The sequence below is a fragment of the Columba livia genome, chromosome 5 (genome assembly GCF_036013475.1).
Source record: "Columba livia isolate bColLiv1 breed racing homer chromosome 5, bColLiv1.pat.W.v2, whole genome shotgun sequence".
NCBI lineage: Eukaryota > Metazoa > Chordata > Aves > Columbiformes > Columbidae > Columba > Columba livia.
The window spans coordinates 68,162,659-68,189,111 of NC_088606.1; the positions used below are offsets into that span (position 1 = coordinate 68,162,659).

The window sequence follows — 26,453 nt, forward strand, 5'->3', positions numbered from 1 at the left end:
GAGAGAACACAACAGAAAATGGAGAACAGTCACATCTGAAAGCACCGTACTCCTGGTCAAATGGAAATACTCGGGATTCTGAAAGGACTGAGTCTGACTTACGGGCAGAGACTTCGAAGGAGTCAAATTTGATGGGCTGTATGTAATTAACCAGGCTGGACATTTCCTCGTACGCTGTCACTTCCAAACCAGCAGTGCCCTGAGCAGAAAACAAAACCCAAGACAAGATAAATGAAGAGTCTTTTCCTAGAGACGAAACAAAACACAGCTCGGCTTCACTACGGCAAAGCTCTGGTGCCTGCCCTGACCAGAGCACACCAGGTTCTTGGACTTGCTGGTCCTACGGTTACACTGTCGGCAGCGCAGCCAGAGGCACAGTTTCTAGGTAGCTTGGCAAAAAGTGAGGCCCGCGGAGAGGCATCAGTGTGTAAGAAGCCCAGGACCTCCTTAACCTCTGAAAGCACAGAGTCTGGGACACACTCAGGACATTGTTTTCCCTCCTCTCTGAGTGACACTGAGGAGATGGAAATGGATTGATTTATTCAAGGGAATGATGATCTCCTTCCCAATTCAGCAGCAGTACTTCATGTTTCAGCAACAACTTTTATCAGACTGAGGCTAAGCCTCTCCAAACCCCCTGAAGGCACAGAGTTATCATGCAGAATATCAAAGGCAGAGTCAGCAATAATAACCCTTCTGCCATATTCTCTAAGCTTGCCACATAATTTCTCTTATGCAGTTTCTCCTGCAAAAGTCTTGTTGCACGGGGGAAGGAAAGTCCCCGACTGGTCACAGCACATTCATTCCCCTTGGCAGTTTGGGTTCATCTCTATTCAATATGGTGAGGCCCCAGAGGAAACGGGAGGTCAGAAAAAAAACAAAACAAAAACCAGAAAAGGAACAGAAACAACAGTGACAGCACCTCATCTGACTGCATCTTTTTAAGCTCCTCTTCATCCAGGTTTCCCAGAAGTTCATCCTCTTCCTCTGGTTCCTCTTCAGCCACATCACCTGCCCAGACTAAGCACACACAGGGGCACATATCAGCTGCACACCGAGACAAGCCGTTGCCAATTGTCAGCAATGAAGAGCTCTGCCAAACCTCACCATCAAGTCATGCAGGAGCACTAAGTGGCAGAATCATACCATTTTATTAGTCAAATCCAAATTTGAACTAGCACACTCAAGAGGCCACAGGCTCCCATCACACCTCAAGAGTGCCAATCACGGTGCTGATTTCCCAAAGCTCACACACTTCTGTGGGAATAAATGTCCATTTCCAGGTGCTCCGTAGAGGCACTCGCCTTGTCTTCATCTGCCTTCATGTGCTCCTACCATGATAGGGGCTGAAAATTCCCTGTTCTTCCCTGAGCCCAAGAGGTGACAGCCTTGAGACTGGAGGAGGGGTGAAGGGAGGGGCTGAAGGCTCTACAAACCTCCAAGAACCTCATGGCGAAGAACAACACCATCGTACATTTGTGGTTATCAGAGAGCTACAAGCAGTAAAAATTCCCCACCCTTGCATCAAAGCAATAGCCAGTGTGTATCAATGAATTACCAGCTCATGCTGCCGTACACCTCAGAGCAGGCAAAGAGCTGCTGATGGGCTTTTTTGGCTGGAATGAAGTGTTTGAAAATATTCTGAAGACTTAGTTTCTCTTCCAAGCTTATACTGCTTCTGGAGATAACTGAGTTAATGACCAGTACCGGCTCGCCTCCAGCTGGTATTGGTGATTTGGAAGGCCTCCAATGGGCCAGACTCGCTCATCTAGCTGTACTGGTCCCATTTCCCTTCAGACATACCAGTATCTTCAGCATCCAGAGGGCTTGGCTGCTCGACGATTTCTGGTTCCACATTCCTCCCTTTCTTCAAAGAGTTCTGCCTCTTCCCAGATACAGACTGCTTCTTTTTGTTCTTAATCAAGATCTTCCCTAAGAGATCCTTAGGACTTGGCAGAGGAACTCCTGGCTTCAGCTGCAACAAATAAACTTCATACTGAATTTTCATCGCAAAGACAGAATTCAAATACTCATCTCTCCTGTTCCTCCCAGTACCGTTCCTCTGGCCATTTGCTGGTACATGGACACAGCTCTCACCCACTGTCTACTTGAATTTCTACATCTGCCAGCATATCCGACTATATCCATGCCATTTTTTCTAAGACTTCACCTTCAGTTTCAGACCAGCACCTCTCAGCCCTCCCATGTTCTGCTGCCTGCACAGGTCATGCTGTTCCCAGCCACCCATCCTGCAGCACAGCTAAAAAAACATCTCCATGTCCTGAAGCCATCCACACACCCCTGGCTTTCACATTCCACCTACTCCCTCATTATCCCAGAGCCTCAGTCCCAGATCAGCACTCAGGCCACATTTAAACACTTTGCCTGCAGCAGATTTGAAAAAGAAAAAGATCCCAGAGTAGGTGGCTCAAGACAAGGATGTGTGACTCAGCCCGTGCTTCTTGACCTACGCTCCCTGTACAGATAGCAACAGGCCTATTAATAACACACCCCCTCCCGTTTCTCCCTGTTGCCTGGACAAGGACAAGGGTCTGGACAGTGGGCAACTGCTGATTTGCTCCCTGCTTCCTTTCAGCTCTTCTTGTGATCTCGGTGCTTGAAAACAGATACTTGGGCTGGGTGTCTCAGCTCCCCGCTCCACCACTGATCCCAAGGAACTGCCTCACGCTTTGTGGAACACAGACACTTCCTGTTAGTTGTCAATCAGCATCTGCTCAGAAGGCGATGGGAGCAGCAGTGTGCCTGGGGATCACCAAAGCTGTCACTGTGTCCACAAAAACACAGGCTTGCACAAGGAAACTGCTGACGAGGGTGAAGCGGATGGGGAGCTTTACTGAGCTCTCTGAGCACCATGCGATGCACGACAGCGACCTGCCCTTCTCTGCCTGGAAGGGACTATCCCCAGCCTGGTAGCAGGAATGGAGAAGCATTGCTAGGAAGAGCCTGCTAAGCTCTTGTTTCTGTTTCTTTCCAGATCAAGAGCTGGCAGACAGATCTGAAACGGTACTGTGTACAAAAATACACTGGCCCATCTTGGTACAACTGGTATGCCTTTGTTACCCAGAGCTCAGCTTCCAAAGTCACCCAAGTCACAGAGCATTAAATGAGAGCAGAGTCAGGCAAGGGCTTAGGAAAACCTCTGTGACTGAGAGGTAATCCATCCATTTGCTATGTTGCTCACCACTATGAACAGTCTTCTTTGTCACTGTCCTCGTAACTGCTGTGCCATCTCCTAGCACCAGAGTGACTGTTTTTCCACCAAGACCTCTCCACTAGCCTCCTTCCCCAACTTTCGCTTACCGGAAATTTTTCCAGCGGCTCTGTCAGCAGCATATCTCCAAAAATGGTTCGGCAGTACTCAGCCATCTTCGCCTGCTGCTTGGGCCTAAGGAACAAAGAGATCAAGCAGGAGTGAACAGGAAAACACATGCCCAAATCCAGAGCTCGGCAAGTGCAACCATCTCAAGATTCCTGTACTCTACCCACCTCCTGCCCTCGCTCAGACAGATGTGCAGATCTTGAAGCCCCATCTCGGACTTATTCCCATCTGTTCATACTCTCCTATCCTGAGCTAAAAGGCTGCACACCTGTGGTCACTCTCACTCTGCAGCCTGTTGCTCACGCTTCAGCTCTGACCCACCTCCGGTTGCTTCAGAAATCTCAACCGGTGTTCTGTTTCAGCTCCGGCACTCACTGAAAACCCAGTGGCCCTTTCTGCTCTGGACAACAGAGAACACGATTCTCCCAGTCACCAGATACTCACGAGTCCACGTGGTTCTCAAAGGACAGGATGACAGGGTAGAGAGATGTTTTAAAAGCACTTTCTGCAATGGCCTCAATGGCATCCTAAAGGAGAGGCAAAGGACAGAGAAAAGGTCAGCGCTCATTAATTAATAACAGAGCCATGTGGCTGACCTCCCACTGAACCCACCCCAAACTGGTCACTGTCGGGAGCTTCTCCTTCAAGGAACTAGCCTCCTCCCAGCCAGAAGGGAATAACTGCCTGATCTTTTTCATACCTGCCTGGATTTCCAGCTCCAAGGGATAAAACATGCAATTAAATTCAATAGCTTACATTAAAAATGACACCAAAGAGGTAAGAATATGAGGTTCTATGTGATTCTGTGATTCTTACCTAGTTCAGTGTATACATGAACGAATGTGAAAGCAGAGAGGAAAGCCACTGCCACGAGCACTTTTAATTGGTAGAGAAAGGTGTGTGCAGCACCAGGTCAAACTGCTTGACCCTATTTCTACCTGCCTCTGAACCTGTCCAGTTTTCTGTCATTTCACCTGCTTACAAAATCCTCCTGTCTAGCAACAGAGAAAACCAAAATGTTCAGTAACCAGCAGTGCTGACATTTCAAATGCAAATACCATGGAAACGTTCTCAGCATTACTGATGTAAGAGAAAATAATCATGTTTTTCCCAAGCCCCTGTTAAACTGCCACAAACTTTCCCCTATTTTCTTTTCTGGTGCTGCTAACTGACATGGTAAACAAGTGTCATTGACTCCTTTGCCATGACAGTCCCCTGCGCGCCCCAAATCCTGGTCCAGCCATGACCTTAGCACGAAGGAGGCTGCCAAAGCTGCTCCTGCACGGACCACTTGCACTTCCTATCACAGAAACACACAAGGTTCAGAGGAGCTGAAAAAGTTACTAAAAGGCCACAGGCAATGGTAGAAAAGGGAGAGAGGTGTGGAGGGAAAGATCTACACATCATAGAAAACTAAAACCTGGGCACATGCTGTGTTAACAGGTTATAATTTCCTTGAGGTACAGCCACGTGCTTCAGGAGAACTCTGCAATTAGAGCAGCTACAGCTGGCATTATTTCTCCTGTCTGCAGTGAACTGCTGTGCGAAAGCAGCAGTGGTACTACAGGATCTGGGAAATCACTGACACCGGATATGACAATACCTCTCATCTTAAGGATTGCTTCCCCCCGCCCCCTAAATATTTTAGTAATAGTGAAGTGTGGGAACTGGGAGGGAGATATGAAGAAGAATAAACAGCTTTAAATAGAATCTAAAGTGCCTCTGCCCGTTGGCAGCAGCTGTGTTAAAGAGTGCAGAAAAATGTAAGTGTGATGCATTGATTTGTAACCTGCAAGCTGTTTGTAACTTCTGCGGTTACGTGCCCTACATTTCCAAGGGAGAAACAGGCTTCGCACTGTGCTGCTGCCGCCTGGGAGCTGAGTCCCCAGGGCAGCTGTCTGCCCAGCCAGCCAGAGGGCAACTGCTCCACTGAACACATTCCACACACTCGTGTAATTACAAAGTCACTGAAACCTGCTCCTCCAAAGCTACACCACGTGGGGCTGTGAGCCACGGAAACCTGCTGCAGGCCAGTTAGAACATAAACTCAGTTTAGCCACTTGTTTTCCAAAAGCCATCTTATTTCTTTCTCTGACCTGCATCCATCCATAAATCCACCATCCTTGTGCACCTTTCTGCCCATATATCCATCTGCTGCGCAGCCCCGTGTACGCAGGCACATCTACTCTATCATCTCTCCATCAGCTCTACCTGACTGTCCACATTTCCCTCATTCAGTCATCTTCCTCCAGCTAACAACCTCCCTTCTCGACCTCCCACTCCAAAAACGTACACAAACGCCAACCTCTTGCAGATTTGTTCATCTTTCATACCATCTACACTTTCATTCCCTTGTCATCTCACCATCAATCTTTTCTGCTCAAACACCTTTGCCCTCAGCCCATCCATCTGACAGTTCCCTCAGCCAGCCTCCTCAAACAGAGACCAGTCTAAAACCGAGCAGGGGAAAGCAAGTTTGGAGAAAACTCCTTCTTTTCGTACCTTGAAGAGGATCTCAGTTGTCATGGTGAACCCGTGAGTGATGATGGGCTCCTCATCCGGGGGACGGCCCTTCCAGCAGTCCAGCTCCACGCAGCGGCAGCCAGCCAGCAGCGTCTGCCGATACATTTCGGGAGAGGAGATACCGGAGAACTGACCAGCTGCGGAAGAGCAAACAGAGCGAGGCTCAACATCAGCTGTTCGAACAAGACAGGAGCGACAGAACTCTCTGCCACCCTTGAGCAGGTGAACGTGGCAGACTGACAAGATGTTTTTGGCTACAGGGTCACATTTCTTCTTCCTACACAGCATTTAAGTGCCAAGCTCCTCGGGGTGAGTGCAGCCCTCGGCCCTCCAAACTTCAGGGCAGATGCACCTGCCCAACTGTAGGTTCATTCATCCCCCGGGTGGTGGTACATATGTGTTGGAACTGCCCCTACCTGTTAAATATGTGTTGTGTGATGAATTGATGAAGTAGTGTGAGAGTGGCTGGGTCATGTCCTGGTACAGCATCAATTTGTCCAGTGCTATGACATTGTTCTCAGGGCCACAGAGAAACCAGACCATCCCCTCCGGAGACAACTGCCCTACACGGAAAACAAAGCTGTTAACGTAACAGTTCTGAAACAAAATGGTTCTGGCACCTCTTTGCTGGTGCACTGAAACACAGCGACTTGGGAGATCTGGGCCAATTGCTCCAGAAGGTGCAAGAACCTCTGCTATTTTCATGCTAGCTATAGCAAGACCTTGGGCTGAACAAGACTCACCCCTTTGGATGTTGATCCCGCTGGGCTCATACTTCTCTATCAGGCTCTGCACCTGCTCAGGTTTGGCTGGCGGGAAAAGGATGTCATTGAGGCGAGAGTCCCGCTGCTTCTTGTTGATAAACTTTGCCAAGTGCTCCTTGGTCATGTAGGGCTTTGCTTTTAAATGGCTGAGGTGAGAGAATGACAGAGGACCAGGGGTAAGGCCTGTGCATTACCCAGAACTGGATTTCAGACCACACTGAATTGCCTGCCCTGTGAAATCAAGCCCATTTAAGAAGTCACAGATTTATCTACTTGTGAAAAAAAGTCACTGGCTACGTGTGAGGATCTCCGGTTCTCACACCGTACATGGCCTCGTTTGCCACAAGCAGCATCCCACTGGCATGATCCAGTGCTGACCTGGCATCAGCCCTCTGGATGGGGACAGTAAAGAGTCCCTGCAGCACAGTGAGGTCTCATCCTTTTCATTCAGGCAGCGAGGGAAAGCGTTAGGTGAACCGGCACTGCTTTGTGACCTGGCTTCCTGTTCTTCTAAGGCCTAAGACCAGATAAACCACATAGCGTAAAATCCCCTTGCCACTCTTTCTTGCCACAAGAGATCAAGTTCTCTGCTGCGGCTTGAAGGAAACTTACTGTGAGGTAAATATCTCATCAATCTCAGGCCGTGGACACAGATTCATGAGGAAAGTTTTATACACTGTCTCGGGGAAGTCCTCTGGGTTGATGGCATCATTCTGGGAATGCAATAAAGACATGACAGCATCACAAACCCACTACGGCTTTCGCCTCTCCACCAACACCCACAGTTCAGCACTTCTTTGTGACACTGTAAGAAACTGGAACACCTGGTAAGGTGTTTAGGAAAGAGCAGAGGGAGTGGAGAGGCACCACGATGCCCTGTTTCAGGACAGACAGTTATTTAAACTGCTCCTTGGTGCCTCTTGTGAGATGGTACAAAGCTAAAGCGTGATGCAGTGGCGGGAGCTGTCAGAGGCCTGCACTGTGCTCAGCGCGCTGGCACAAGTGGCAACATTAACCGTCACATCTGCTGCTTCAAAGAGCAGACAGGGAAGCAGGTGGAAGGGAACCTGCTGCTTCTTGTGCCGCGGAGTGCAAGGGCTGGAGCCGCGAGCATTACTGCAATACAAACAGTGAGGACTGATCTTAGCGGCCTTATGGTTAAGGTATAGCAGCTAGTGCTAAGGAAAAGGTTTCACAGCAACTGAGAGACTCTGGGCTGACGGTTTTTTTCATGGCCAAGGCCATCACAGCCAGGGTAGGTAAAAAGATTATTCTCAAACTAGTGAGACCTTTGGCTACCTAGCAAAAGCCTTACCTTGCCCTTTGGAAGATGACAAGCACTTAATGCTGCTTCCACCCTCTTCCTGTCTGCAGGAAACATCTGAAAAATACTGACCAGGCACAGAAAAAATAAATCGCCGTAATGTAAGAGGAGTGAAACTGGAAAGCCTGGGTTTGGGTGGCTGCTCTCTGCTGTACTATGGAATAGTAACGATAAGTCAAGTCTCCCCAGCTTTCAGACTTTCCCAGTCAGCAGCCAGGAGGTCTGCTCTGTGGATAGATTTAGAAGCCAGCTCTATTAACCTCCTGGCATCTCAGGTGCCCACAGCCAAAAACAGGGGACAAAAAGAGCCGAATGTGTTGACAGGTGAGAAAGCGGCCAGTGGGAGCTGCAGCAGCCGTATGCAAACTCGGTGCATATTGGCTCCCAAGTGCCCTTTGCAAGGCAAAAACTGCAGCACCCTTGTTCTGATTCAAAAGGGATTGAAATGTCTAAAGAGAAAGGCAGGTGCTCAGTGGAATTTTCAGAATTCAGACACAGAGTTTTGAAAGCCTTACATACACCTGGAGATGCTGAATATTTTTATAAACCTGGCTCTTAATCTGGGCCATTTAATGGTCTAATGTTTTACACAATAAAGCACTTTCACCACTCTGCAAGAAAGACAGACCAGGGCATTAAAGAGAGTTACAGCCTGTACCAGATATTTTTTCTAGCTCATTTCAGAAGAACAAGCTGTCTTCTCTCTGTAGTAATGCTACCTTGCTTGCATTTTAAAGATCAATTCAAAGTACACTTCCCTAGTGTGAGTTATTCATTAAAGACCTATACATTTTTAAAAGCCCTTTGATGAATACACTGGTTTCTGACAATGAAATTCTGCTGGTTGGTGGTTCAGAAAACAAATAACAAAAGATGTTTATTGTTGAACAATGATCAACCATCCAGGAGCGCATTTAGCCAGCATAGACTTAATCTAGAATTGTTATGCAATATACCACGCAGTAGGCAGCGCATTTATTACAGGTGATTAGCGCTTGCCTCTTGAGATGCTATAAACACAGCATAAACCTAGAAGCAGCGCGGTTCAGACCTTCCCAGTGAGCACCCACAAGTGCACTATCTGCAGGTCCTTATTCTTAAAACAAAAGATAATTTAGGCAGCGAAAAGGGAATTCAACACGGCAGTGCAGCCTTTTGTCATTCTACGAGCTGAATCGGGATGGAGGAGCCATAGGATCAGCCACGGAGTGATTTTGCTAGGGAAGACACTGACTGACACAAAATCAATTCTAGATTCATGCCATGCAGTGCAGGGGAGAAGTAATAGGCTGGTTTATGCTTTGGCAAAGTAGCCTTGGCTTATTCAGGCAGCAGGCTTGGGGACAGCGAAGGGCAAATCTCTCCTGTTGCGTACACACTGGCCCAGAGGTCTGGCCACAGAGCCTGCTTCCCTCTCACACACATCCAGCGTAAACACTGAGGGCAGCGGAGGTACACCCGCGAGGAATGAGCAAAAGCAATGAACCCCTGCTTCAGGCTGGCCAAAGAGTCAAGCAAAAAGTTCTCCAAACACAGAACTCCGTACATGAAAGGTAAAAGAGGTCCTACACCCACCTTTCAATTCAGGTTTGAAAACAATCTGTGATCAGAATTTTAGCAAAGTTGCTTGGTTTTGTTGATCATTTCTTGGCAACAGTCAGGAAGTGAAACCCATGGCTGTTGAAGGCAATTTCTTGCTGTAGATGAAGGCCAGACTCAAATCATGTCCAGGCCCTTCCTTGGGAGGAACACAGGTGCAGCCTGAATCCTGAGAGAATGATCCCTGCCTCTTGGCTGCACAAGGAGCAGGCGGCTGGAGCCACTGGGCAACCAAGCTCTCAGCAGCTGCTCTGCCTTCCTCTGACTGAACACACGACAAAACAAACAGCCATACTCACTTCCTGACGGGGATCTTTCCCTCTGCATTAAGCTGCATCTTGAGCTTCACCAGGCTGTCAAAAAAAAGATTATGAAAATGCACTTGTACACTCTGAGGTCCTGTTAAATAAGGGGAAAGAAAAAACAGGCAACTGGGAAAACAATCTAACAGTTAACTGAAAATCAGGGTCCTACAGACCATCAGCTTAACCTCAGACGGAACCTGTTCCTGTTCCTTGGGAAGGAGAAACAGGTAAATTACAAGATCTTAGATATCAGAAAGATTCCTCTGAAACATGATACATATGTATGATCATGATATCCCCTATTATTTAGCATTCCTCAGTGATCCCAGGCTGCTGCCAACCAAACAGTATTACTGAGCCAAGAAAAAGAGGCAGCACTTTGTAGGGGTGAGTGCTGTGGGACACACTTGAGGCTCAGAATTGCAGTTGAGTAGCACAGGTGTGTTTGGCTGGCTCAAGCACTTCTGTGCCACTCAGTCGTCGTGCAGCATATGGCCCAAGTGCCAACCCCCTGCCCAGGAGCTGACCCAGGACTTCTTCCGGAGGCTGCCAAAGGACCAGGATGCCAAGATGCCTTTTCTTTCTAGTCCAGACAGAAAGGGCAGGACACGAATGTTTCAGAGACCAAAGTCTGTCAGAAATCACTTACATTTTCTCTAGGAAGGTGTACCGAGAAGCATTGTACGTGAGGGGATTCCGAACGATGGCCAGAATATCCTCAGCCCAGCTCTGGGAACAAACACAAGGCAGAGGCAGTTGGGCATTATGGAACTGCACAGAGTACACAGAACATCCTGTGTTCCCTGCCTTCCCCTCTTCTTTCCTGCTCCCCATTAGCACCCCAATCCTTACTGTTTCCCAGTGCCTCCTCGCCCTCAGCACCCAATACCTTGCCAACATTCTCCTTGTAGGACACAAAGTTATGAAAAGTCAGGTCCACCATGTCAGGGCCAGACACAATAGTCAGAGTCTTAAGCAGGAAGGTGCTGTGAGGGTAATCCAAGTTAAAAACCTCCCGGAGCTTCTGGCACTGCAAAAGAAACAGAACAGACAGGGATGAAGGTAGAATGAGGCAAACCACACCTAAAAAAGATAGCACCCAATCCAAACATTGACCCAAATTCACAGCAAGCTTCTCAAGAGCTGCAAAATTGTTTAATGTGATCTTCCTTTCCTTGGCTTTCCTTATTTGTCACTGTTGTTCTGGAGCCTACATGACCCAGATCTTCCATGGACAAAAGCCTGGTGACTAATGTTGCTGCCCAAACATGGCATTTTGGTCTCTGGGCTGATCTTAAAGAAATTCCTTCTGAAACTTCAGCCTGAGCCTGCAGACAAGGAGGTGAGTATTCCGCCTGCTCACACCAGAGCTGCATAACAGCTTATTGCATTTGTCAAAACATGTACCAAGAAAGTCTTTTAGATTAGTGTGATACCTTTTGCTGTAACCTCCCTCCACCACAAGAAAGACGTTGCTCAGGACGCAGAAGGTCTACCGGCTTTAGAGCTGCTGACTGGAAGGATGGGCTCTCTCCCTCCAGTCACATTTTCTGCTAGTTGTCAGTTGCTAGAAGTGGTTTTTTCCATCGCAATTGCAGTATCCTACAGCGATGGCTCACCAGAGATTTGTTTTGTTAAGTGTAAGGCTCATCCGATTAGTCATACTTGGATTTCATCACCATATGAAAGTATTTATAGAATCCCATTAAATTATTTAGCATTTTCTGCATTCCTACATAAGGCTTCACTAAGCCAAGGTAACCTGTAGTCGTACTGACAGTTACTACTTATTATGAAAGGATAATATTCCCACGTCCTGGAATAAAGCACAGCAATTCATTATCTAAAGCGCAGGATAAATCCATATCAAAGCACACAGGGAGGCTGCGAGAGCACCTGCTCCTTCAGAAACTAAGGGCAAAATTCCTCCTCCGGGATTGTTGGCAGAGCAGGTCAGACTCCCAGGGGAATCTCAGAGCTGGAATCGGAGCTCTCGCTGGATGCACAAACCTACAGTTAGACACACGGCCGAGTTACCGCGTTTCAACAAGTTAAAACATCAGGAACACCCTAACACAGTAGATATCACGTTAACTTCAGCAAAAGAAGTTTTGCCTAAATGACTCTATGTTTGCTATAAACTTAAAGAATGTACAAAGTCAGTCTCTGCAGTGCAGCTCATGTTTGGTGACTTGTTAAGCTGCTACTAACTGGAGAATGTCTGAATCTGTGCTAGCTGAAGCAAGCAAAGCCCCCGATCTTAGACTTCCATAGACCTCAGTTTAGCCCAAACCAACCAAAACCCCCTATATGCAACCATCTGTTTGCATCCTGTTGTGAGTCACACGGAAACAAAGTCAACTCTGCCCTGGAATTTTCCCTTTATGTTTGGACCAGAACAGCGGGAACTCCAAAGCAGCTCAGCCTCAGGCATTCTTACACATCTGCTTGGTGTCGCATATAGAGCTGCGTGTGTCTTTTAGAAGGTACTCTGCAGACATTTTCTACTGCATTCTTCCAAATTTCTGGAGCATTTGCAGTTTTGACACATCTGTAGCAAACAGGCATCTTTAGGAAAACCATGATGGGCTGGATTACAGCTCAGGATCACCTGACTGCTGTCTTTCACTTCACAAAAGCAGCTCTCCACAGCAGTAACTTTGAAACCTGCATAATCCAAGAGCATTTGGAGGGAAAGAAGGGGGAAGCCAGTCAGCCACCCAGAAGATTCGCCTATTTTCTAATAGTTCAGGAATTTCCAAAATGCCTCATTTTTGCTTCATGAACAATTGTCCTTGACAGAAGTGAGCAGCACGCACATACCCACACCTCCTTTCCACGCTCAGAGCATCTTCTTGATGGAGCTTAACTTTTCATTGCAACTGTTAGGATTCGAACTTCGAATTTTAACTTCATCTTGCAAACCCACTGGCATTTGTTCAGCTTCCTTACCTCCAGTGTTGTAAATCAGACGAAGCTAAGACAATAGAGAACTTGTGGTTTACACTGAACTCATTTCCTGTATTTGTTAAAACGGGCTCCTCCCAGCCCTTCCTTCTGTGCAAGCTGGTGTCGCTGGGCTCTCCAGCAGATGTTTCTGTTCAGGCCATGGCCCCAGCAAGCTGAAATCAGAGCATCTGCCAGATAAAGCTGCCACACGCTGTGCTCGGTAACGGCCTGATATCTGATCACCTTCTCAGGAGCTGGTCCTGGTGAGCCGTAGCCCATGCAGCTTGTCATATGCCGTACCCTTGAGCAGCAGCCACTTCTGACACCCCCTCGCACCTCGGTGAAGCTGACAGCTTCATTTTATGAGAGGGAAACTGCAGCAGGGAGAGGAACGGATGATCTCATTAGGGATCTAAATTGGGTCATATTTTCCCAGCGACTGACTTCCTGCCAGGCCTTAAGCAAGTCGCTCGCTCGCTGTGTGCTGCCGACTTCACGTGGAGATTATCTCCCTCCCAGGATAAATGCAGCAATGTTGGTGTGACACTGAATGAAGATGGCAAGAGAGGCCCAGTGACGGCATCCAAAAGCACTGAACGTGATGCCACATCTTGGCTCTTTCACAACCTGTGCTCCTTTAGCACCTTGTACTGAAGTTTTGCTACATTGTTACTTAGTGTCACCTTGCAGGTGGCCGTAAAGGAAAAATAGGAATTGCTATGTGAAAAGCAGGACAACCACATTAGCCATGCAAATCAGAAGGGAAACATGCTTAGCAAATCCACTTAAAAAAACCCCAAACAAACAGAAAGCAACCCACCGGCAGAGCGGCTGAAATGGATCCAGCTTGCATTTCACTTCCCACCCTCCTCATTTCCCCAAAACCCTCATCTGTACAAACCACATTCATAGTCCAGAGAAAAGCAAATTCTCATGCAAATATAAACAAAGAGCCAGGCCTGATGCAAGAGACAGAGACAGACTGTCCTTTCCCTACTTGAAACGGGACACGGCCCCATGACAGCCAGGATCTGCCGCAGCTGCACGCACGGACTGCACTCGGACAATTCTGGATCTCCATGAAACGTGCTTACTGATACAGAGCTTGGGGTATTAGATGACAGGAGCTGACAAGTCTTGTCTTTAGAGAAGAAAGGTCTTGCTTCGTTGCCAGAAGGAAAAGGCAGCACCAAGGCCATTCAAATGCCTTTGGCTCTGCAGGTCACACTTCTGTCCTCATTAGCAGCACTGCTCCATCGTGGGATTCAGCAACAAGACCAGCCTGTCTCTGCCCAAGTATCTCAGCGAGATGAGGCAGAAAAAAATACACAAAGGAAGCACTCTCAGCTCTCCTCGCTGTCTGATCTAAAGGAACCAGAAAATGCAGCACCACACAGATTCACGTGTCACAGAATAACCCACAGCATTCTGGAACTGAGCAGGAACAGACTGCGAGGGAGAGCTGCAGACTGGGCATCCACAGTAACTGCTGTCCCTGTGGTCTAAGAGCTCGTGCTGTAGAAAGATGGAAGAGGCAGAAGGGCCCAGGATGGCCAAAGGCCAATATTGAGATGTTACTGTTTACTTGCTAGGCCCCTGCTCCACTATTTATAAATCCTTTGCAAACCACAGGCTTCTACCCGCTCTTCTCTTGCATGCACACCTATCAGTTTGTCTCCATGCAGTCTCTTGTGATCATTCTTTTACTTGAACATCACCTTTGTTTAGTTCCATCCTGTGCCGGTGCACGTTGCTGAATCCACAGTGTAGGGCTGAGATGATGCCCAGTGCCCCGAGCTGCTGCCATCCCCCTGCGGCGCAGAGCGACCGACCACGCACAGCGTGTTCGGAGTGCACAGCTCCGCGCTGAGCACGCTCTCGATGCTCCCCGCATTGGCGGTGCCTCAGCACTACTCGTCCTACTTCATCATCTCAACATACAGCCTGTGGAATACCTTGATATGTTCCTCTCCCTTGTGCATGTTCAGAGTCTGCATCTCTGGGTTCAGTAACAACAAAACGTGTGTGGAGGATGAAACTGTTTCACAATCGTGACAGTCAGAAAATACAACTTCTGTTTTTATGAAAACCTATGCTTGTTTCAAAGCCAACGCCTGCTGACGTGTCTAAACAAACCCGAGATGGAGCCAACAGCCCAGCAGTCTGGCCTAAAACATCATGTATTTTGGTCCTAATTATTTCATTTTCTAGGGTCTTGGTGCATTAGAATAAAACAAAATGGAGCAGCCGTTATTGTTCCTCGTTACTGAAAGGAAAACACAGAATTACATTGTAAATAACATCTTGATCTGCTTCGGCATGCTGCTGAACTACATTCAATAGCTTTTTATCTTGTCTCATTTACATTGAGTTCCTGCTAATTCTTATCTTTATTACTCTTGAACATGTGCCAAAGTTCATTCTGCCCTGTCTCTCCAAAAAGATTTCCATGGAGAAAAAACACCACAGAACACTGAGTAGCTCTCTTTGAGAGCTACATTGAGTAGCTCTCAAAGAAAATAGAGCAAAAGGGGTGAGAAGAGAAAATCTGCACATGCATAGGAGAGGTCACAGGAGGACTGGAGTGCATTCTTATGTGTGAATAAGGCGCAGGGCAACAGCTCAGGAGGGAAGACGAGAGTCTCCGCTCAGCTCCAGGAATCCTTTCCTTCTGGGGCAAACTGCAGGGGCCCTTCTCGTTTGGAGGTGGCTCCTACAGCTGACAGCCCTTGGTGACATGTCCCTTTTTCAGTGCCACATGCGCTGGGCACTCGCCTATCTACTACCTAACACCGACAGTGCAGGAAGGGGGTTCCACCCATCCCTGCCTCCCCGCCGGCGGGGCAGAGCTGTGCCCTGTGCTGGCAAGGGAGCGCCTGTGACGGCAGGGCTGTTCACAAGCGGGTTTCTGCGTGGGCGCTTTGGTGTTATTCTTCTTGTAAAGAAAAACCCCAAACCACTTGCCTAGCAGCGGTGAGAAAAGGTTACTGAAAGCGGGCAACTCCCAACATCCACAGTACAACCACCCATTAGCAGGAGACTGGTTTCACCTCCATCGGTCGGAAAAACTCCAGGCACGTTCTGCCCTCATGCAGCATAAGGCACAGCCAAAAAGCGCACAGCACCTTGCAGAGGGAAGCAGTAGTGCAGAAGCCCCCCTAAAAGCACCTTTGACCTTGGAAACTCCTTCAGTCATATTCAGCGTGAAAACCAGCTCCCAAGCTCTGCCTGACAGAGGCTGTGGATTGACCACGAGGTCACTCACAAAGAAGGGGAGGCAAGAGCAAAAGGATGCTTGATTTGTTACTGGTCCTCTCCAAAGCTGCTTCACAGCTGAGATCTTGTTCATCTTGTGTTAAATATCATCCATTAGCCCCTTCTCCACTTTTAGCCAATGAAACAAGTACCTCTTTGTATTAATGTCAGCAGTTGTACCCCACAGCCCTTCCAAGGCATTATTTTGTAAGAGAGGAGACTGCCCTTTTCATTCTTCCACCCTTCACCTCTAACGGATCCTTGTTTGCTTTGTCACACCAGTTTTGCACATTTATACCCTTCTGTAAGGATGCACCAGCCATAGCTGCCCTACATGCAGGGCGTGGTGATTCACGTTAAGAAATTCTCCCTGCTCTCTGCATTCCTTTGAGCAAATTCTGCTCCCAGGAGAGCCAACTGCCTGCACGAGTGAGGCCTGTAAGCCCTGCAGAAGCATCACGGACAGTTCCGCCATGTGTGCATAAGAAACTTCCAGCACTGGTCAGTGCATCTCTCGCACCATTTCAGTTCAATGGCCTCCCATCAGCCCATAAGAGAAAGGTGGATAAGTAGCGAGTCTAGTGCATTTTACTACATGTTGTCATAGAAATGCCAGAAAAAAAATCCCTGAAATAAAAGGACTTATTTAAAATAGGTGTCTGTGAAACACAGAATTCAGAAAGTACTTGGGATTTTCACAACAGAGGTTGTCATTAAGTGCATCACTTCTGCCTGGTGAGAACTTAGTAAATCACTTGGTGCTCGACCTTTGTTTCTTCATGTGTAAAGAGTGAGCTGTAGCCCATTCCCAGGGCTGTAAGATACTGTCTCTGGCCTATTCCAATGGCCAGAACACAACAGCTACAAGGGGTTGGGCCACAGATCCATCCAGATGCCTGGGGAAGGTATAAGAATAGGGTAAATGCAATGATACTTCCCTGACATATTTCTGCGGTTTCCAGCAATTTGTGATTCAGCAGCTTCCTAAACCAGAGGCATCCTCTTGCATTTGACAACCCTCAAAGGGCATTTCCTTCTTGTCCTGATTTGTTAAACTCCCCCAGGTTTCCATGACTTGTGCGGGAAGGCAGCCCACGGCCCAGCAACACAAACCAGCAGCACCTCCTTCTGCTTGTGCTGAACCGGCCTTTGGAAAATTCCACTTGATGTGCAGCTAGCACACGGGGGGAACCACCGAGTAACTCCTCCTCTCACCTTCCCCATTCAACTCCTGATTTTACAGCACTCCACAGCACTCCTCATCCCCCATCTTCATTTCTGCCAGCACACAGCCCCTGCCTACTCAGACACTTCCTACAGCAGCTGTTTAATTCTTTTATTAATGTCTCTGCCTTTTCCAGTTCTTCATTGTCTCACCTGAGGGAAGGACACTAGAAATGCAGAGAAGCATGGGTGCATTCAGGCTCTACACAGCAGCATGATTTTCTAATTCTTTCCTTACTATTCCTAATACACAACTTTTTTGAGCAAATACTACTGAACACTGAGTTGATATTTTTTGATTTAACATATCCTCATGATCTTGTTTCTGACCAGCAAGAGTCCACTCAGAGCCTGTTATTACAGAAGGTTGGGATTGTTGTGGGGTTTCTCCCCTGTGTGCACCACCTGATTTTTATTTGTACAAAATTTTACCACTTAATAGATCAAGTTCATCAGCAATTCAAGGTCTTTCTAGAAATCAGCCCTCATTTTATTACCCCAAATAACCCAGTCCCATTAGCAAACCTGGTCTTCTCCCTGCACATCTCTTTTGCAGATCACGTACAAACACGCGGCGCGTCACGGGCCCAAGCACTGATCTCGCTGGGAGTCTGTTGGTTCTCTCTTCTCTCCAGAGACCTTTATCTTCTTCTCCAGCAGTAACTTTCCCATGCAAAGATCTCTCTTACTCAGTTCTTTAAGAGCTTTTGATGAGAACCACACAGGCCACGTTCCAATTCTGTTGATATAAGATTCAGAGCTAGCTATGGAACACAGCCACTGCTGCCCCTCCTCTTCTGATTTCTACTGTCCTGGTATCGCTCAGAAATTTCCTCATTCTTTTCACATGCTTCTTTGTGCTTTTATTAAAAAAAAATTTAAGAGAGTCCATTTTAATTTTTTCTGAATATGGAATGCAGTGATCCCAAATCTGGGCTGTGAGTTACTATTAAAAAACCTGGAGTTGGTCTTGTTTCCAGGGCAATTCCTTGTCTGCGAGTGGGGGCTCATCACTGAGAGATGCTGCTTCAGCAGAAATTCCTGCTGTCCAGAGGCACCTCTGACCCCGCACTTGTGCCAGCACATCTCTCCTGGCAGGCTGCAGTAAGTCTGCCTTCACTAATTGCTAAAATCTGGGACCTTCTTCTCCAGCCTGGCTGCTGCCACCAGAAGCATTTCCACTTACGGCCTCAGTACTTTCACCATGTATCAAACCTGTATCAAACCTATACCATACCCCTAACCTTGGCCTTTTCCTTACTACATTCTGTCTGGAGTGTAGCACCTACCTCTACCAGCTCTCAAAGGAAAAACAAAGCCAAACAAAACACACAAAAACCACACAGCCTTTTTTTCCCCCCCATACATTATTCCCACAAAACAAGTTGCAGACAGTTTTAGGCTTGTTGAAAACTCAGATATATTTCATTCTAGTGAATTTCCCAGAAAAAAGCTTCTCAGGAGGAATGCTGGTTTTTAAGAGCTGTGTAAGGTGGGTACAGTTCTTGAGCTCTTCTGTGCTTTTAGTACCCACCTCTCTATGGTCTTTTGAGAAACATCAGTCTCGGGAGCTCTGAGGAGCCATTTTCAGAGCAGTATTAAGCAAACAGCTGTACTACTTACACAAAGAGGCTGCTCGAGTCTCTCAGTATATCTTGCAAAATCCTCCTCTTCTGCATGAGACTGAGAATCACCTACATTACCACATGGAGCCATTATCTTTACTCCTTTGTTTCATTTGCACATTTTAGCTTTACTTCAATTTTCTCCTTGCCTTCTCCATACATGGAAAAGTTAAAACCAAACAAAAAACAGACCTAGAAAAAAGTCCTAACAAGGGCAACTTTGCCACAGGAAGGTTAATTATGTCTGAAACCAAGAGCAAAGCCATAAGCACCACTTCCCTTGGGCTGCCACCCTGCAAGCAGGCAAATTATTTTTTTTTTTTGGGGGGGGGGGGAGAAGGGGGACACAGGGGGCTGGGGAGACAGGGACATGGGACAACAAAACAAACACTAGTTTTCTGAAACTAGTTTTCCCTTCAAAAGGAAAAAAAAATCCCACCACACACTATGTTGGAATCTCACTGTCACTACATGTTTGTGGCTGCCTTGACCCAGCCTGTGCGTCTTTGCACAGGAGAGCGGCCCCGGGCACTCCACACAGAAGCATCACGAGTCTCCTCCGGTGCAGCCCAGTGTCCGTGAAGACCAGGCTGAGACCAAAGACACCACACCCACTGTGCGCACTGAAAATGGATCTTTCGGCACTTGGAAGGGGAATTGTTGTTTTTCAATCATTCTGGCGTATTCTTTCCCACAAGCTCACACACCATAGTCTGGAAATGTCTCTGTTTCGGGTGCACAGAGGGAGTTCAGGGACAAGAGTAAAGACTGCTTTTCTGTATTTATGTGGTTGTGATGTAAGGTCCTCTCCACCTTTTGTAACACAAAGCCAGGCCACACTGCCTCAGACACTGGAGCCCCAGGCAGCCTTGCCTTGCCTTTCCCAGATGAACAACTGGCAGCAATGAAGCTATGCACTCACCTTGGGGATTTTGGCAAATCGCCCTACTCGGGTATCCCTGATGCTGGTTATATCCAAAATTTCCTTTTCCTGCAAAAGAATAAGGACAAGGAAGATTAGGAAAGACAAAGGAGAAAGGAAAGAAATCCTCAGGCAGCACCCTTCCCTGGGTAAGAGCCCTCCCAGCAGGAACAACCCAGGCAGGGGAACATCAGCTGCTGACCAGCCCAGCTGGCCACACAGCCAGTGCAGCAGTGGCCAGCAGCCCCATCCTCTTCAGGGTGAGGCCAGAGGCTTGGTGTGGACTATCATGAGCGGGAGCATACGACATGCATACAGTTCTGCAGAGGGAAACTCTACCCCAGTTTCAGTCTGTGTGTTAATACAGCCCCGAGGCTCCTGTCACGAATGTTCTCAGCCCTTTTTTCCTCTGTGCGTTCTGCACAGCACAGCTGAGCTGGGAGGGAGGCAGGACCGCTTCTCCCCAGGTCACTCCCAGCAGACCTTCACCTAATCTGGTGTGAAACTATTCCCACGGAGGACATTCCACAGCCTTCCCCAGGCAGCCCACTCCATGTCCTCACTACTGGCTAGTTGTCAGGTTTATTTTGTTTGTTCTTTTAATATCCAACCTGAATTTCCTTCCTGTTACTAATTTGTCTGCTCACCATGGATCTGGAGAAGAAATTATATTTGTTGCAGCAGATAATATTATTTTCCAAGATCACAATAAGGAACAATGTGGATACCATGCCTTCTGGCTGTATCCCCATTTTATTGTCAAGTGGGGTAGAAATTTTACTCCTAATCCCACTCCTTTCTGAATTCCTAGTGCAAAAGTGGTGCAGTTTTAATTCTGTGCTGTCCATGACAAGCTGATCCAGAATCAGCCAAAGATAAATTAGCCACACAAATTCCACAGACCATTGACCATACCACACCGTGCTGTCTCAACCCATCTCATGCCAGCCTGCACAGGACCTTCACAAGCCCAGCCCAGCTCTGTCCGCCAGCCAGCACTTGCCCACCACCCTTGCTCCTTCACACTGTCTGCAGATTTCTTCAGAGAATAGGAAAGATGCCAGACAATGACTCCCCCAAGGATGTAAGACATGCTGCTGCTCCACTGCAGCTCTCAAATTTGTTTACAGTTTATTTTAGGTGCCAATCAGTGGCATCTTCCAGGTACATGAGAGCCCCTCCAGTCCGGATTTCCTCATGTCAGCTAATGCTTCCTTACCCTGGCCCCTTTTCCCAGGAAATTAAGTCGCTCAGACCACAAACCCAATTAAATATCTCACTTCGGATGGGGGACAACAGCTCCCCTTGCCTTGTTTTTCTGCATCTCCTCCAGCACCACAACTTCTTCCTACTGTCTGCTAGAACCCTTACAGCAAAATTCTACCATCAGGAGTAGACCATGAAAGGGGAATGAGAGTGATGAAGACAGTTGAAAGGAGAGCACACCTTCCAGGGGGATGTGACAGTCCCCAGCCTTGCGACACTCCTCCCAGAGGGTACAGCTCCGCGGCAGCCCCTGCCCCAGCTGGCACTGGGGCACAGGCTGCTGGGAAGGCAGAGCTCACCAAGACAAGACAGGTCTCGGGCCAGGGGGCTGTGCAGGACTGTCTGTCTCTTTATCTACCATGCCTCTTCAGCATGTAGGTCACACGGAGGAAGTAGAGCCGAACCACAGCTCTGCTCTGGAAAGCAGAAGTAAGCCTTCCACCTCCAGCCAGCCAGAGCTCTCCACCCCTTGTTGCTACTTGTTTGCAAGGAACTGCATTCTCTTTCCTGTGTTGCCTCTCTCCTCCAGCAGCCAGCATCCCATGGTTTATCTCCAGCACTGTGCACACACCATCATGGCCTGAGAGGAGCACAACTCCCTCCCCAGACTGGCTGTAGTCTCTGCATCACTACAGTCACTACATTATTTTTTTTTTAATTAAAATCTCTAAAACCCCAATAAATCACAGAATCCCAGAATGCCAGGGGTTGGAAGGGACCTGGGAAGCTCATCCAGTGCAATCCCCCCATGGAGCAGGAACACCCAGATGAGGTTGCACAGGAAGGTGTCCAGGCGGGTTGGAATGTCTGCACAGAAGGAGACTCCACAACCCCCTGGGCAGCCTGGGCCAGGCTCTGCCACCCTCACTGGGAAGAAGTTTCTTCTCATATTTAAGTGGAACCTCCTGTGTCCCAGTTTGCACCCACTGGCCCTTGTCCTACCATTCACTGTCACTGAGAAGAGTCAGTTAATTGCAACACAGGCTGCACATGAGGTACATGTTCACTGAAGCTGCACACATCTAGCCATTTTCCTTCCAACTGCACCATTGCACTGGCTGGGATAATCTTTTAGCATGCTGGGTAACAGGGCTATCAACACTACTGTTCTCTGTGAAGTACTTTGAAGTACATCTAATGAACTTCTCAGGTATAAGATGCCAGCACAACGAGCACAAAAAGGCCACACTCATCTCCCTGGCATATTCACAGCTTAATTTCCTGCTCTTTTCAGGAACTCTGAAGACAGACAAATCTGCTCTTGAATAAGCATGAGACTCCCAGGTTTTTCAGGAGGGCTTCCTGTTAAGTTTGCTCCTGAATGCAGAACTCGAGTACTTATGGTGTTTTATCTCACACAAACCTGAACTAGCTATTTGGAGACCAAGCTCTCAAGTCTTAGCACTTACCTTATTCTGATAGGTCCAGTATAAGTAAAAGCCCTTTGGATCCACCCGAAGAATCACAGGAGAAGCACTTGCTGTTTCCTGACCAAAAGAAAAAAAGATAAACAGAAGGTTAGCACCTTATGTCCCATGATGGGTTCGATGGGTTCTCCCAGTCACATCAGGTTTCCAGTTCAAATACAGACCCAGTCAGGTGATTCATCATGTGATTTACAGAAACGAACGAGATTATTTTAGTACATCTGCAGAAGAGCAGTGCGAGGCTACGGAAACTGATCTCTGCTGAAGCCTGAGTCTCAGCTAAACTATACATTTAGCTCAAATAACTCGGAGTTTTCCATACAACAAATTAAGAGGAAAAAAAGTGCCTGTCAGTGAGATTAACAGTTCTGTTTGAACTGCCTTCCCTCCAAGGCACCTACTTCATTCTACAAGCTTCAGAAGTAGCCCAGTCCAAGCAGAGACAGCCTTCATCCCTGGCATCTACCACCTAGGTGCTCATGGTGTTATCTGGGCTCTCTTTACAGAGAACACACCTAGTCAGGAAGAGTTCAAGGAGGGGTCCACCTACTACAGCAGAGGAGTGCTTTAGGTAGCGATTCTTAAACTCCATGGACTAGCTCTACACAGGCTACAAAAAGCAGCAGCTATTTAAACACCCACACTACAGGCACAAAATCAGATTAAATTGAGGGCTGATCCTGAATCTCATACAAGAGGGAGGCCCTTCAGATCAGAACTGAGGCACATACTGCAAAGGAGTCAGGGGCTGCTCTGAGGTTGTGTGCTTAGCCTCCGAATAATTACACTGCTGCTGCATGTTCAGTTAAAGGCAACTTCACAGGCATTTTCAAGACAACATCCTTTCCCATCTCACAGGCAAGCCTGTGCTAAGAGATGAATTAGCGTGAGCTCTTTGGAGATGGAGATGAAGGACACTTGGTGCCTCTGCTTCAGTCCCAGCCCATTTATTCATTCAGTCTAGATGACTCCTCACCGCATTTGACCTCTGGTGCCACAGAAGATAGGATCAAAAGGCCTGTCAGCCATTTCTAGGAAGGCTTCAAATTCAATTCAGGAAGCTGAAATACCCAGCTACTCAGATGAAACCAGTAATGAAATTTGGAAGTCATATTTGTCACTTGGTCTTGGGTTCTTCAGTTCGTTACTGAACTCACACTTCAGTCCAGAGCATGTCTGTATTCCCAGGCACCTCCATTTCCACATTCAATATTTTTCATTAGAATAAACTGCCCATGCCACAGTGCTGTATGTTTTCCTTTTGCTCCCTCTTGTATTTCTCACGCTATACTAGGGACAGTGCTGATCTGCAGAGCATCATGTCCATGCTCCTGGAGCTCTTGATTAGCTCCATGAACACAGGGCCACAAGGCACAAACTGCTGAACAGGCACTGTAGTACTACTACTGAGTACAGTGCCGCACTTCTAGATTAACCTTATCTCCTATGAAGCAGCCTTCTTGCAAGCAAGCTGAGGCTGCAATAAGGACTCCTGATCGGGGATGTGGACAGCTGTGGGGTGCAGGCAGACCCTCCTGCAGGATGGCTCCTGGCATCAAAGGAAATGGTCAGTTCTGCAGAAGATGGTCTGGCAGCCAAACTGGCAGCTGCTCACACTGTGGAGTTCAACTCTAGGGAAGAAAGCAAGCCTTTTTTGGTAAAATCCTGTAATCTATGATCTTCAATAGACAGAAGCATTTTTGCTTCCACTTCGAGAGCTAAGAGTCAGCACAGAGCCAAATCCACACACATCTGCTCCGCTTAAGAGATCAGCTACTCCATTGTGCCCTACCTGGGGTTTTGAAAGAGTTCCTAAGTTGATTCATGAAATAAACTGCCACCCATGTGGTAGGACTTAACCTCTCTAGTCTGCCTGGCAGCCCCAGCTTGCTGCCTGCTAAACAAAGTGCAGCAGAGCTGCTCCTTACCTCAAGATGAGGCAGCTCACTCAGTGAGGCTGGTCAGAACAGTCCTGCCTGGCAGAGGTCCTGCTGCACACTCCCCTAGAGAACACGTTACAAACACTGGACAAGGTAAAGATACTATAGAACAAGTGTGGGTTTGCTTTTCTCAAGAAACTGTCTGGTACAGTGAAAGCTCCAGTCCAGTCCCAAGCCATACAGAGTGACATAAGGAGCCAATCTGACCTACGTTCATTCCTTCACCACCAATATTGGGGAAGGAGTTCAAACTGTTACCAACAGCACAGCAAGGCCAATTCAAAGACTGCAACAAAAAATGCAGGCCCTTCACCACTGAAGAGCAGCAATCCTGCAGTCTGGAGCTCTTGCCAGCACCTTTCGCAGCCTGCTCTAACTGTGGAGTGGGAAAGCATGAGGAGATGGAGCATCACAACCTCAACAGCCCACTTGTGGAGAAGGCATTCTTTACTGTTGGAGGTCAAGTCTGTAAACTACTTAGTAATTAGAACCAACCTTTCAGGAACATCTATAAACCCTAGGGAAAAATCCACACAGGACTTGAGTTCCCTAACTCATATGGTTACAGCAGCCCAACTTGACTCGGGTTTCGAGGGAGCCTAACTATGCCAGGAATTCCCTGTGAAGTACTTAACAGCTTCAGGTTTTTGGGAAAACGGTCCCCAAGGACTGACTATAGAAAGTCAGCAGCAATTTTAAACAAGTTTGACTCCTGTTATTCTCCAAATCCCTGTTCAGTTTCAAAGAAGCCACCAGGCAGTGGTCCCACTGGAAAGGAAGAGAAGGCTCTGCTTTCCACCATACCCTGGTGTCATCCTCTGTTTATGTACAGTGAGCTGAATAACTACCAGTGATGTTCCAACTGTATTCCTCAGCATCCATCCTTTCTGCCAGCTGTACATTACACTGCTTTCTCACTTCTCCGTGCTGCTGCTCTACCCCTGGCTTACACCATGCACAAGTGATCTACCTCCCCCACACACACTGCCTTGGGACTTAAAACTCTGTTCCAGCTTTACACCCACTGAAGTAAGCACTAATCCCTTGAGCACTGCTGCTGGAGGCTCCTTCTCATGCATCTCATTTGCAACATCGCATCAAATGCTTCTCCCAGATCTTGGTGAATAATCACAACCCGGCCTGCCCCCTGTCTTATCAACATCCATGCTCAACAGCAGACAACTCCTACTCCAGGCCAAATGGATGGGCAGCTGCCGTCCTCTTGCTCAGGTATGTGGGTATTAGAGGAAATACTCTTTGGCCTCTTAGAAAGTGAGGGGACTTTTACATTCACATTAACTCTCTTCTGCTGTTCCACGCTTTCTTCCCGTCACAACAAAATACAAACAAACTGCAAACCAAGCATTTTAAAGATACAAGAGGACACAGTTGGAGGGAGAAAAAGGTTTTTGCAGCACCCTCTAAGGCTGTGACACTGCTAAAGCACAGGCTGATCACTGCTTAGCCACTACACACAGACCCACAAGGCAGGCAGGCATGGAAGGACATGGCTCCTCCTCTGATCCCCTCCAGCAATGGGGCCAGAAGAGGAAGAAACTTGGAGCCTGATTTCCCCTCTCTCTGCAAAGCACAGACTCTGCTCAGCTCTGAAGTCCTGCCCCTCATGCTCCCCCAGACAAGTCCAAATGCAGTAGATGCCTCTTACCCCAAGGAGACCCCCAGCAGCAACTACCTTCCTGAGAGCTGGTTCACACACAGGCAGGACGCTAAGGTCCCACACCAGAGAAGCCTCGCACACAGACCCAGTGGCACACTCCACTTCCTTCTAGCTGCCACAATAACCAGAGGTGCAGAAGCCACATCACCAACCCCTAACACATGTCCTTTGTTTTTAGCTCTCAGGTCTCCTGTTCTTCTCAGTTCACTCCCTTATTCAGACATCGCTGCTCTCAAGTACAGCACACAGTGTCCCATCCCCCATGCGTCCAGACTCCCCCAAAACTCAACACTGTATCTGACCTCCAGCACA

General features: G+C 47.8%; 1 protein-coding gene across 10 annotated transcripts in view; it reads right to left on the reverse strand.

Annotated features, from left to right (window-relative positions):
- PLCB2 (phospholipase C beta 2) overlaps positions 1 to 26,453 on the reverse strand; it is a 78,904-nt gene that overhangs the window by 39,714 nt on the left and 12,737 nt on the right. For 8 of the 10 annotated variants that reach the window (XM_065066344.1, XM_021297679.2, XM_065066341.1 and 5 more), the window contains 15 exons: positions 22,506 to 22,583; positions 19,831 to 19,899; positions 10,745 to 10,885; positions 10,505 to 10,584; positions 9,850 to 9,903; positions 7,943 to 8,018; positions 7,240 to 7,340; positions 6,607 to 6,773; positions 6,280 to 6,426; positions 5,843 to 6,000; positions 3,785 to 3,867; positions 3,322 to 3,406; positions 1,804 to 1,975; positions 923 to 1,020; positions 103 to 199 (listed from right to left, as the gene is read on the reverse strand). In XM_065066344.1, the coding sequence (XP_064922416.1) occupies positions 103 to 199; positions 923 to 1,020; positions 1,804 to 1,975; positions 3,322 to 3,406; positions 3,785 to 3,867; positions 5,843 to 6,000; positions 6,280 to 6,426; positions 6,607 to 6,773; positions 7,240 to 7,340; positions 7,943 to 8,018; positions 9,850 to 9,903; positions 10,505 to 10,584; positions 10,745 to 10,798 (1,372 nt within the window). In that variant the 5' untranslated portion in view covers positions 10,799 to 10,885; positions 19,831 to 19,899; positions 22,506 to 22,583. Of the gene's footprint in view, positions 1 to 102; positions 200 to 922; positions 1,021 to 1,803; positions 1,976 to 3,321; positions 3,407 to 3,784; positions 3,868 to 5,842; positions 6,001 to 6,279; positions 6,427 to 6,606; positions 6,774 to 7,239; positions 7,341 to 7,942; positions 8,019 to 9,849; positions 9,904 to 10,504; positions 10,585 to 10,744; positions 10,886 to 11,291; positions 12,583 to 17,808; positions 18,023 to 19,830; positions 19,900 to 22,505; positions 22,584 to 26,453 lie in introns of those variants that run through there. The other 2 variants (XM_065066345.1, XM_065066346.1) reach the window with 2 other exon arrangements.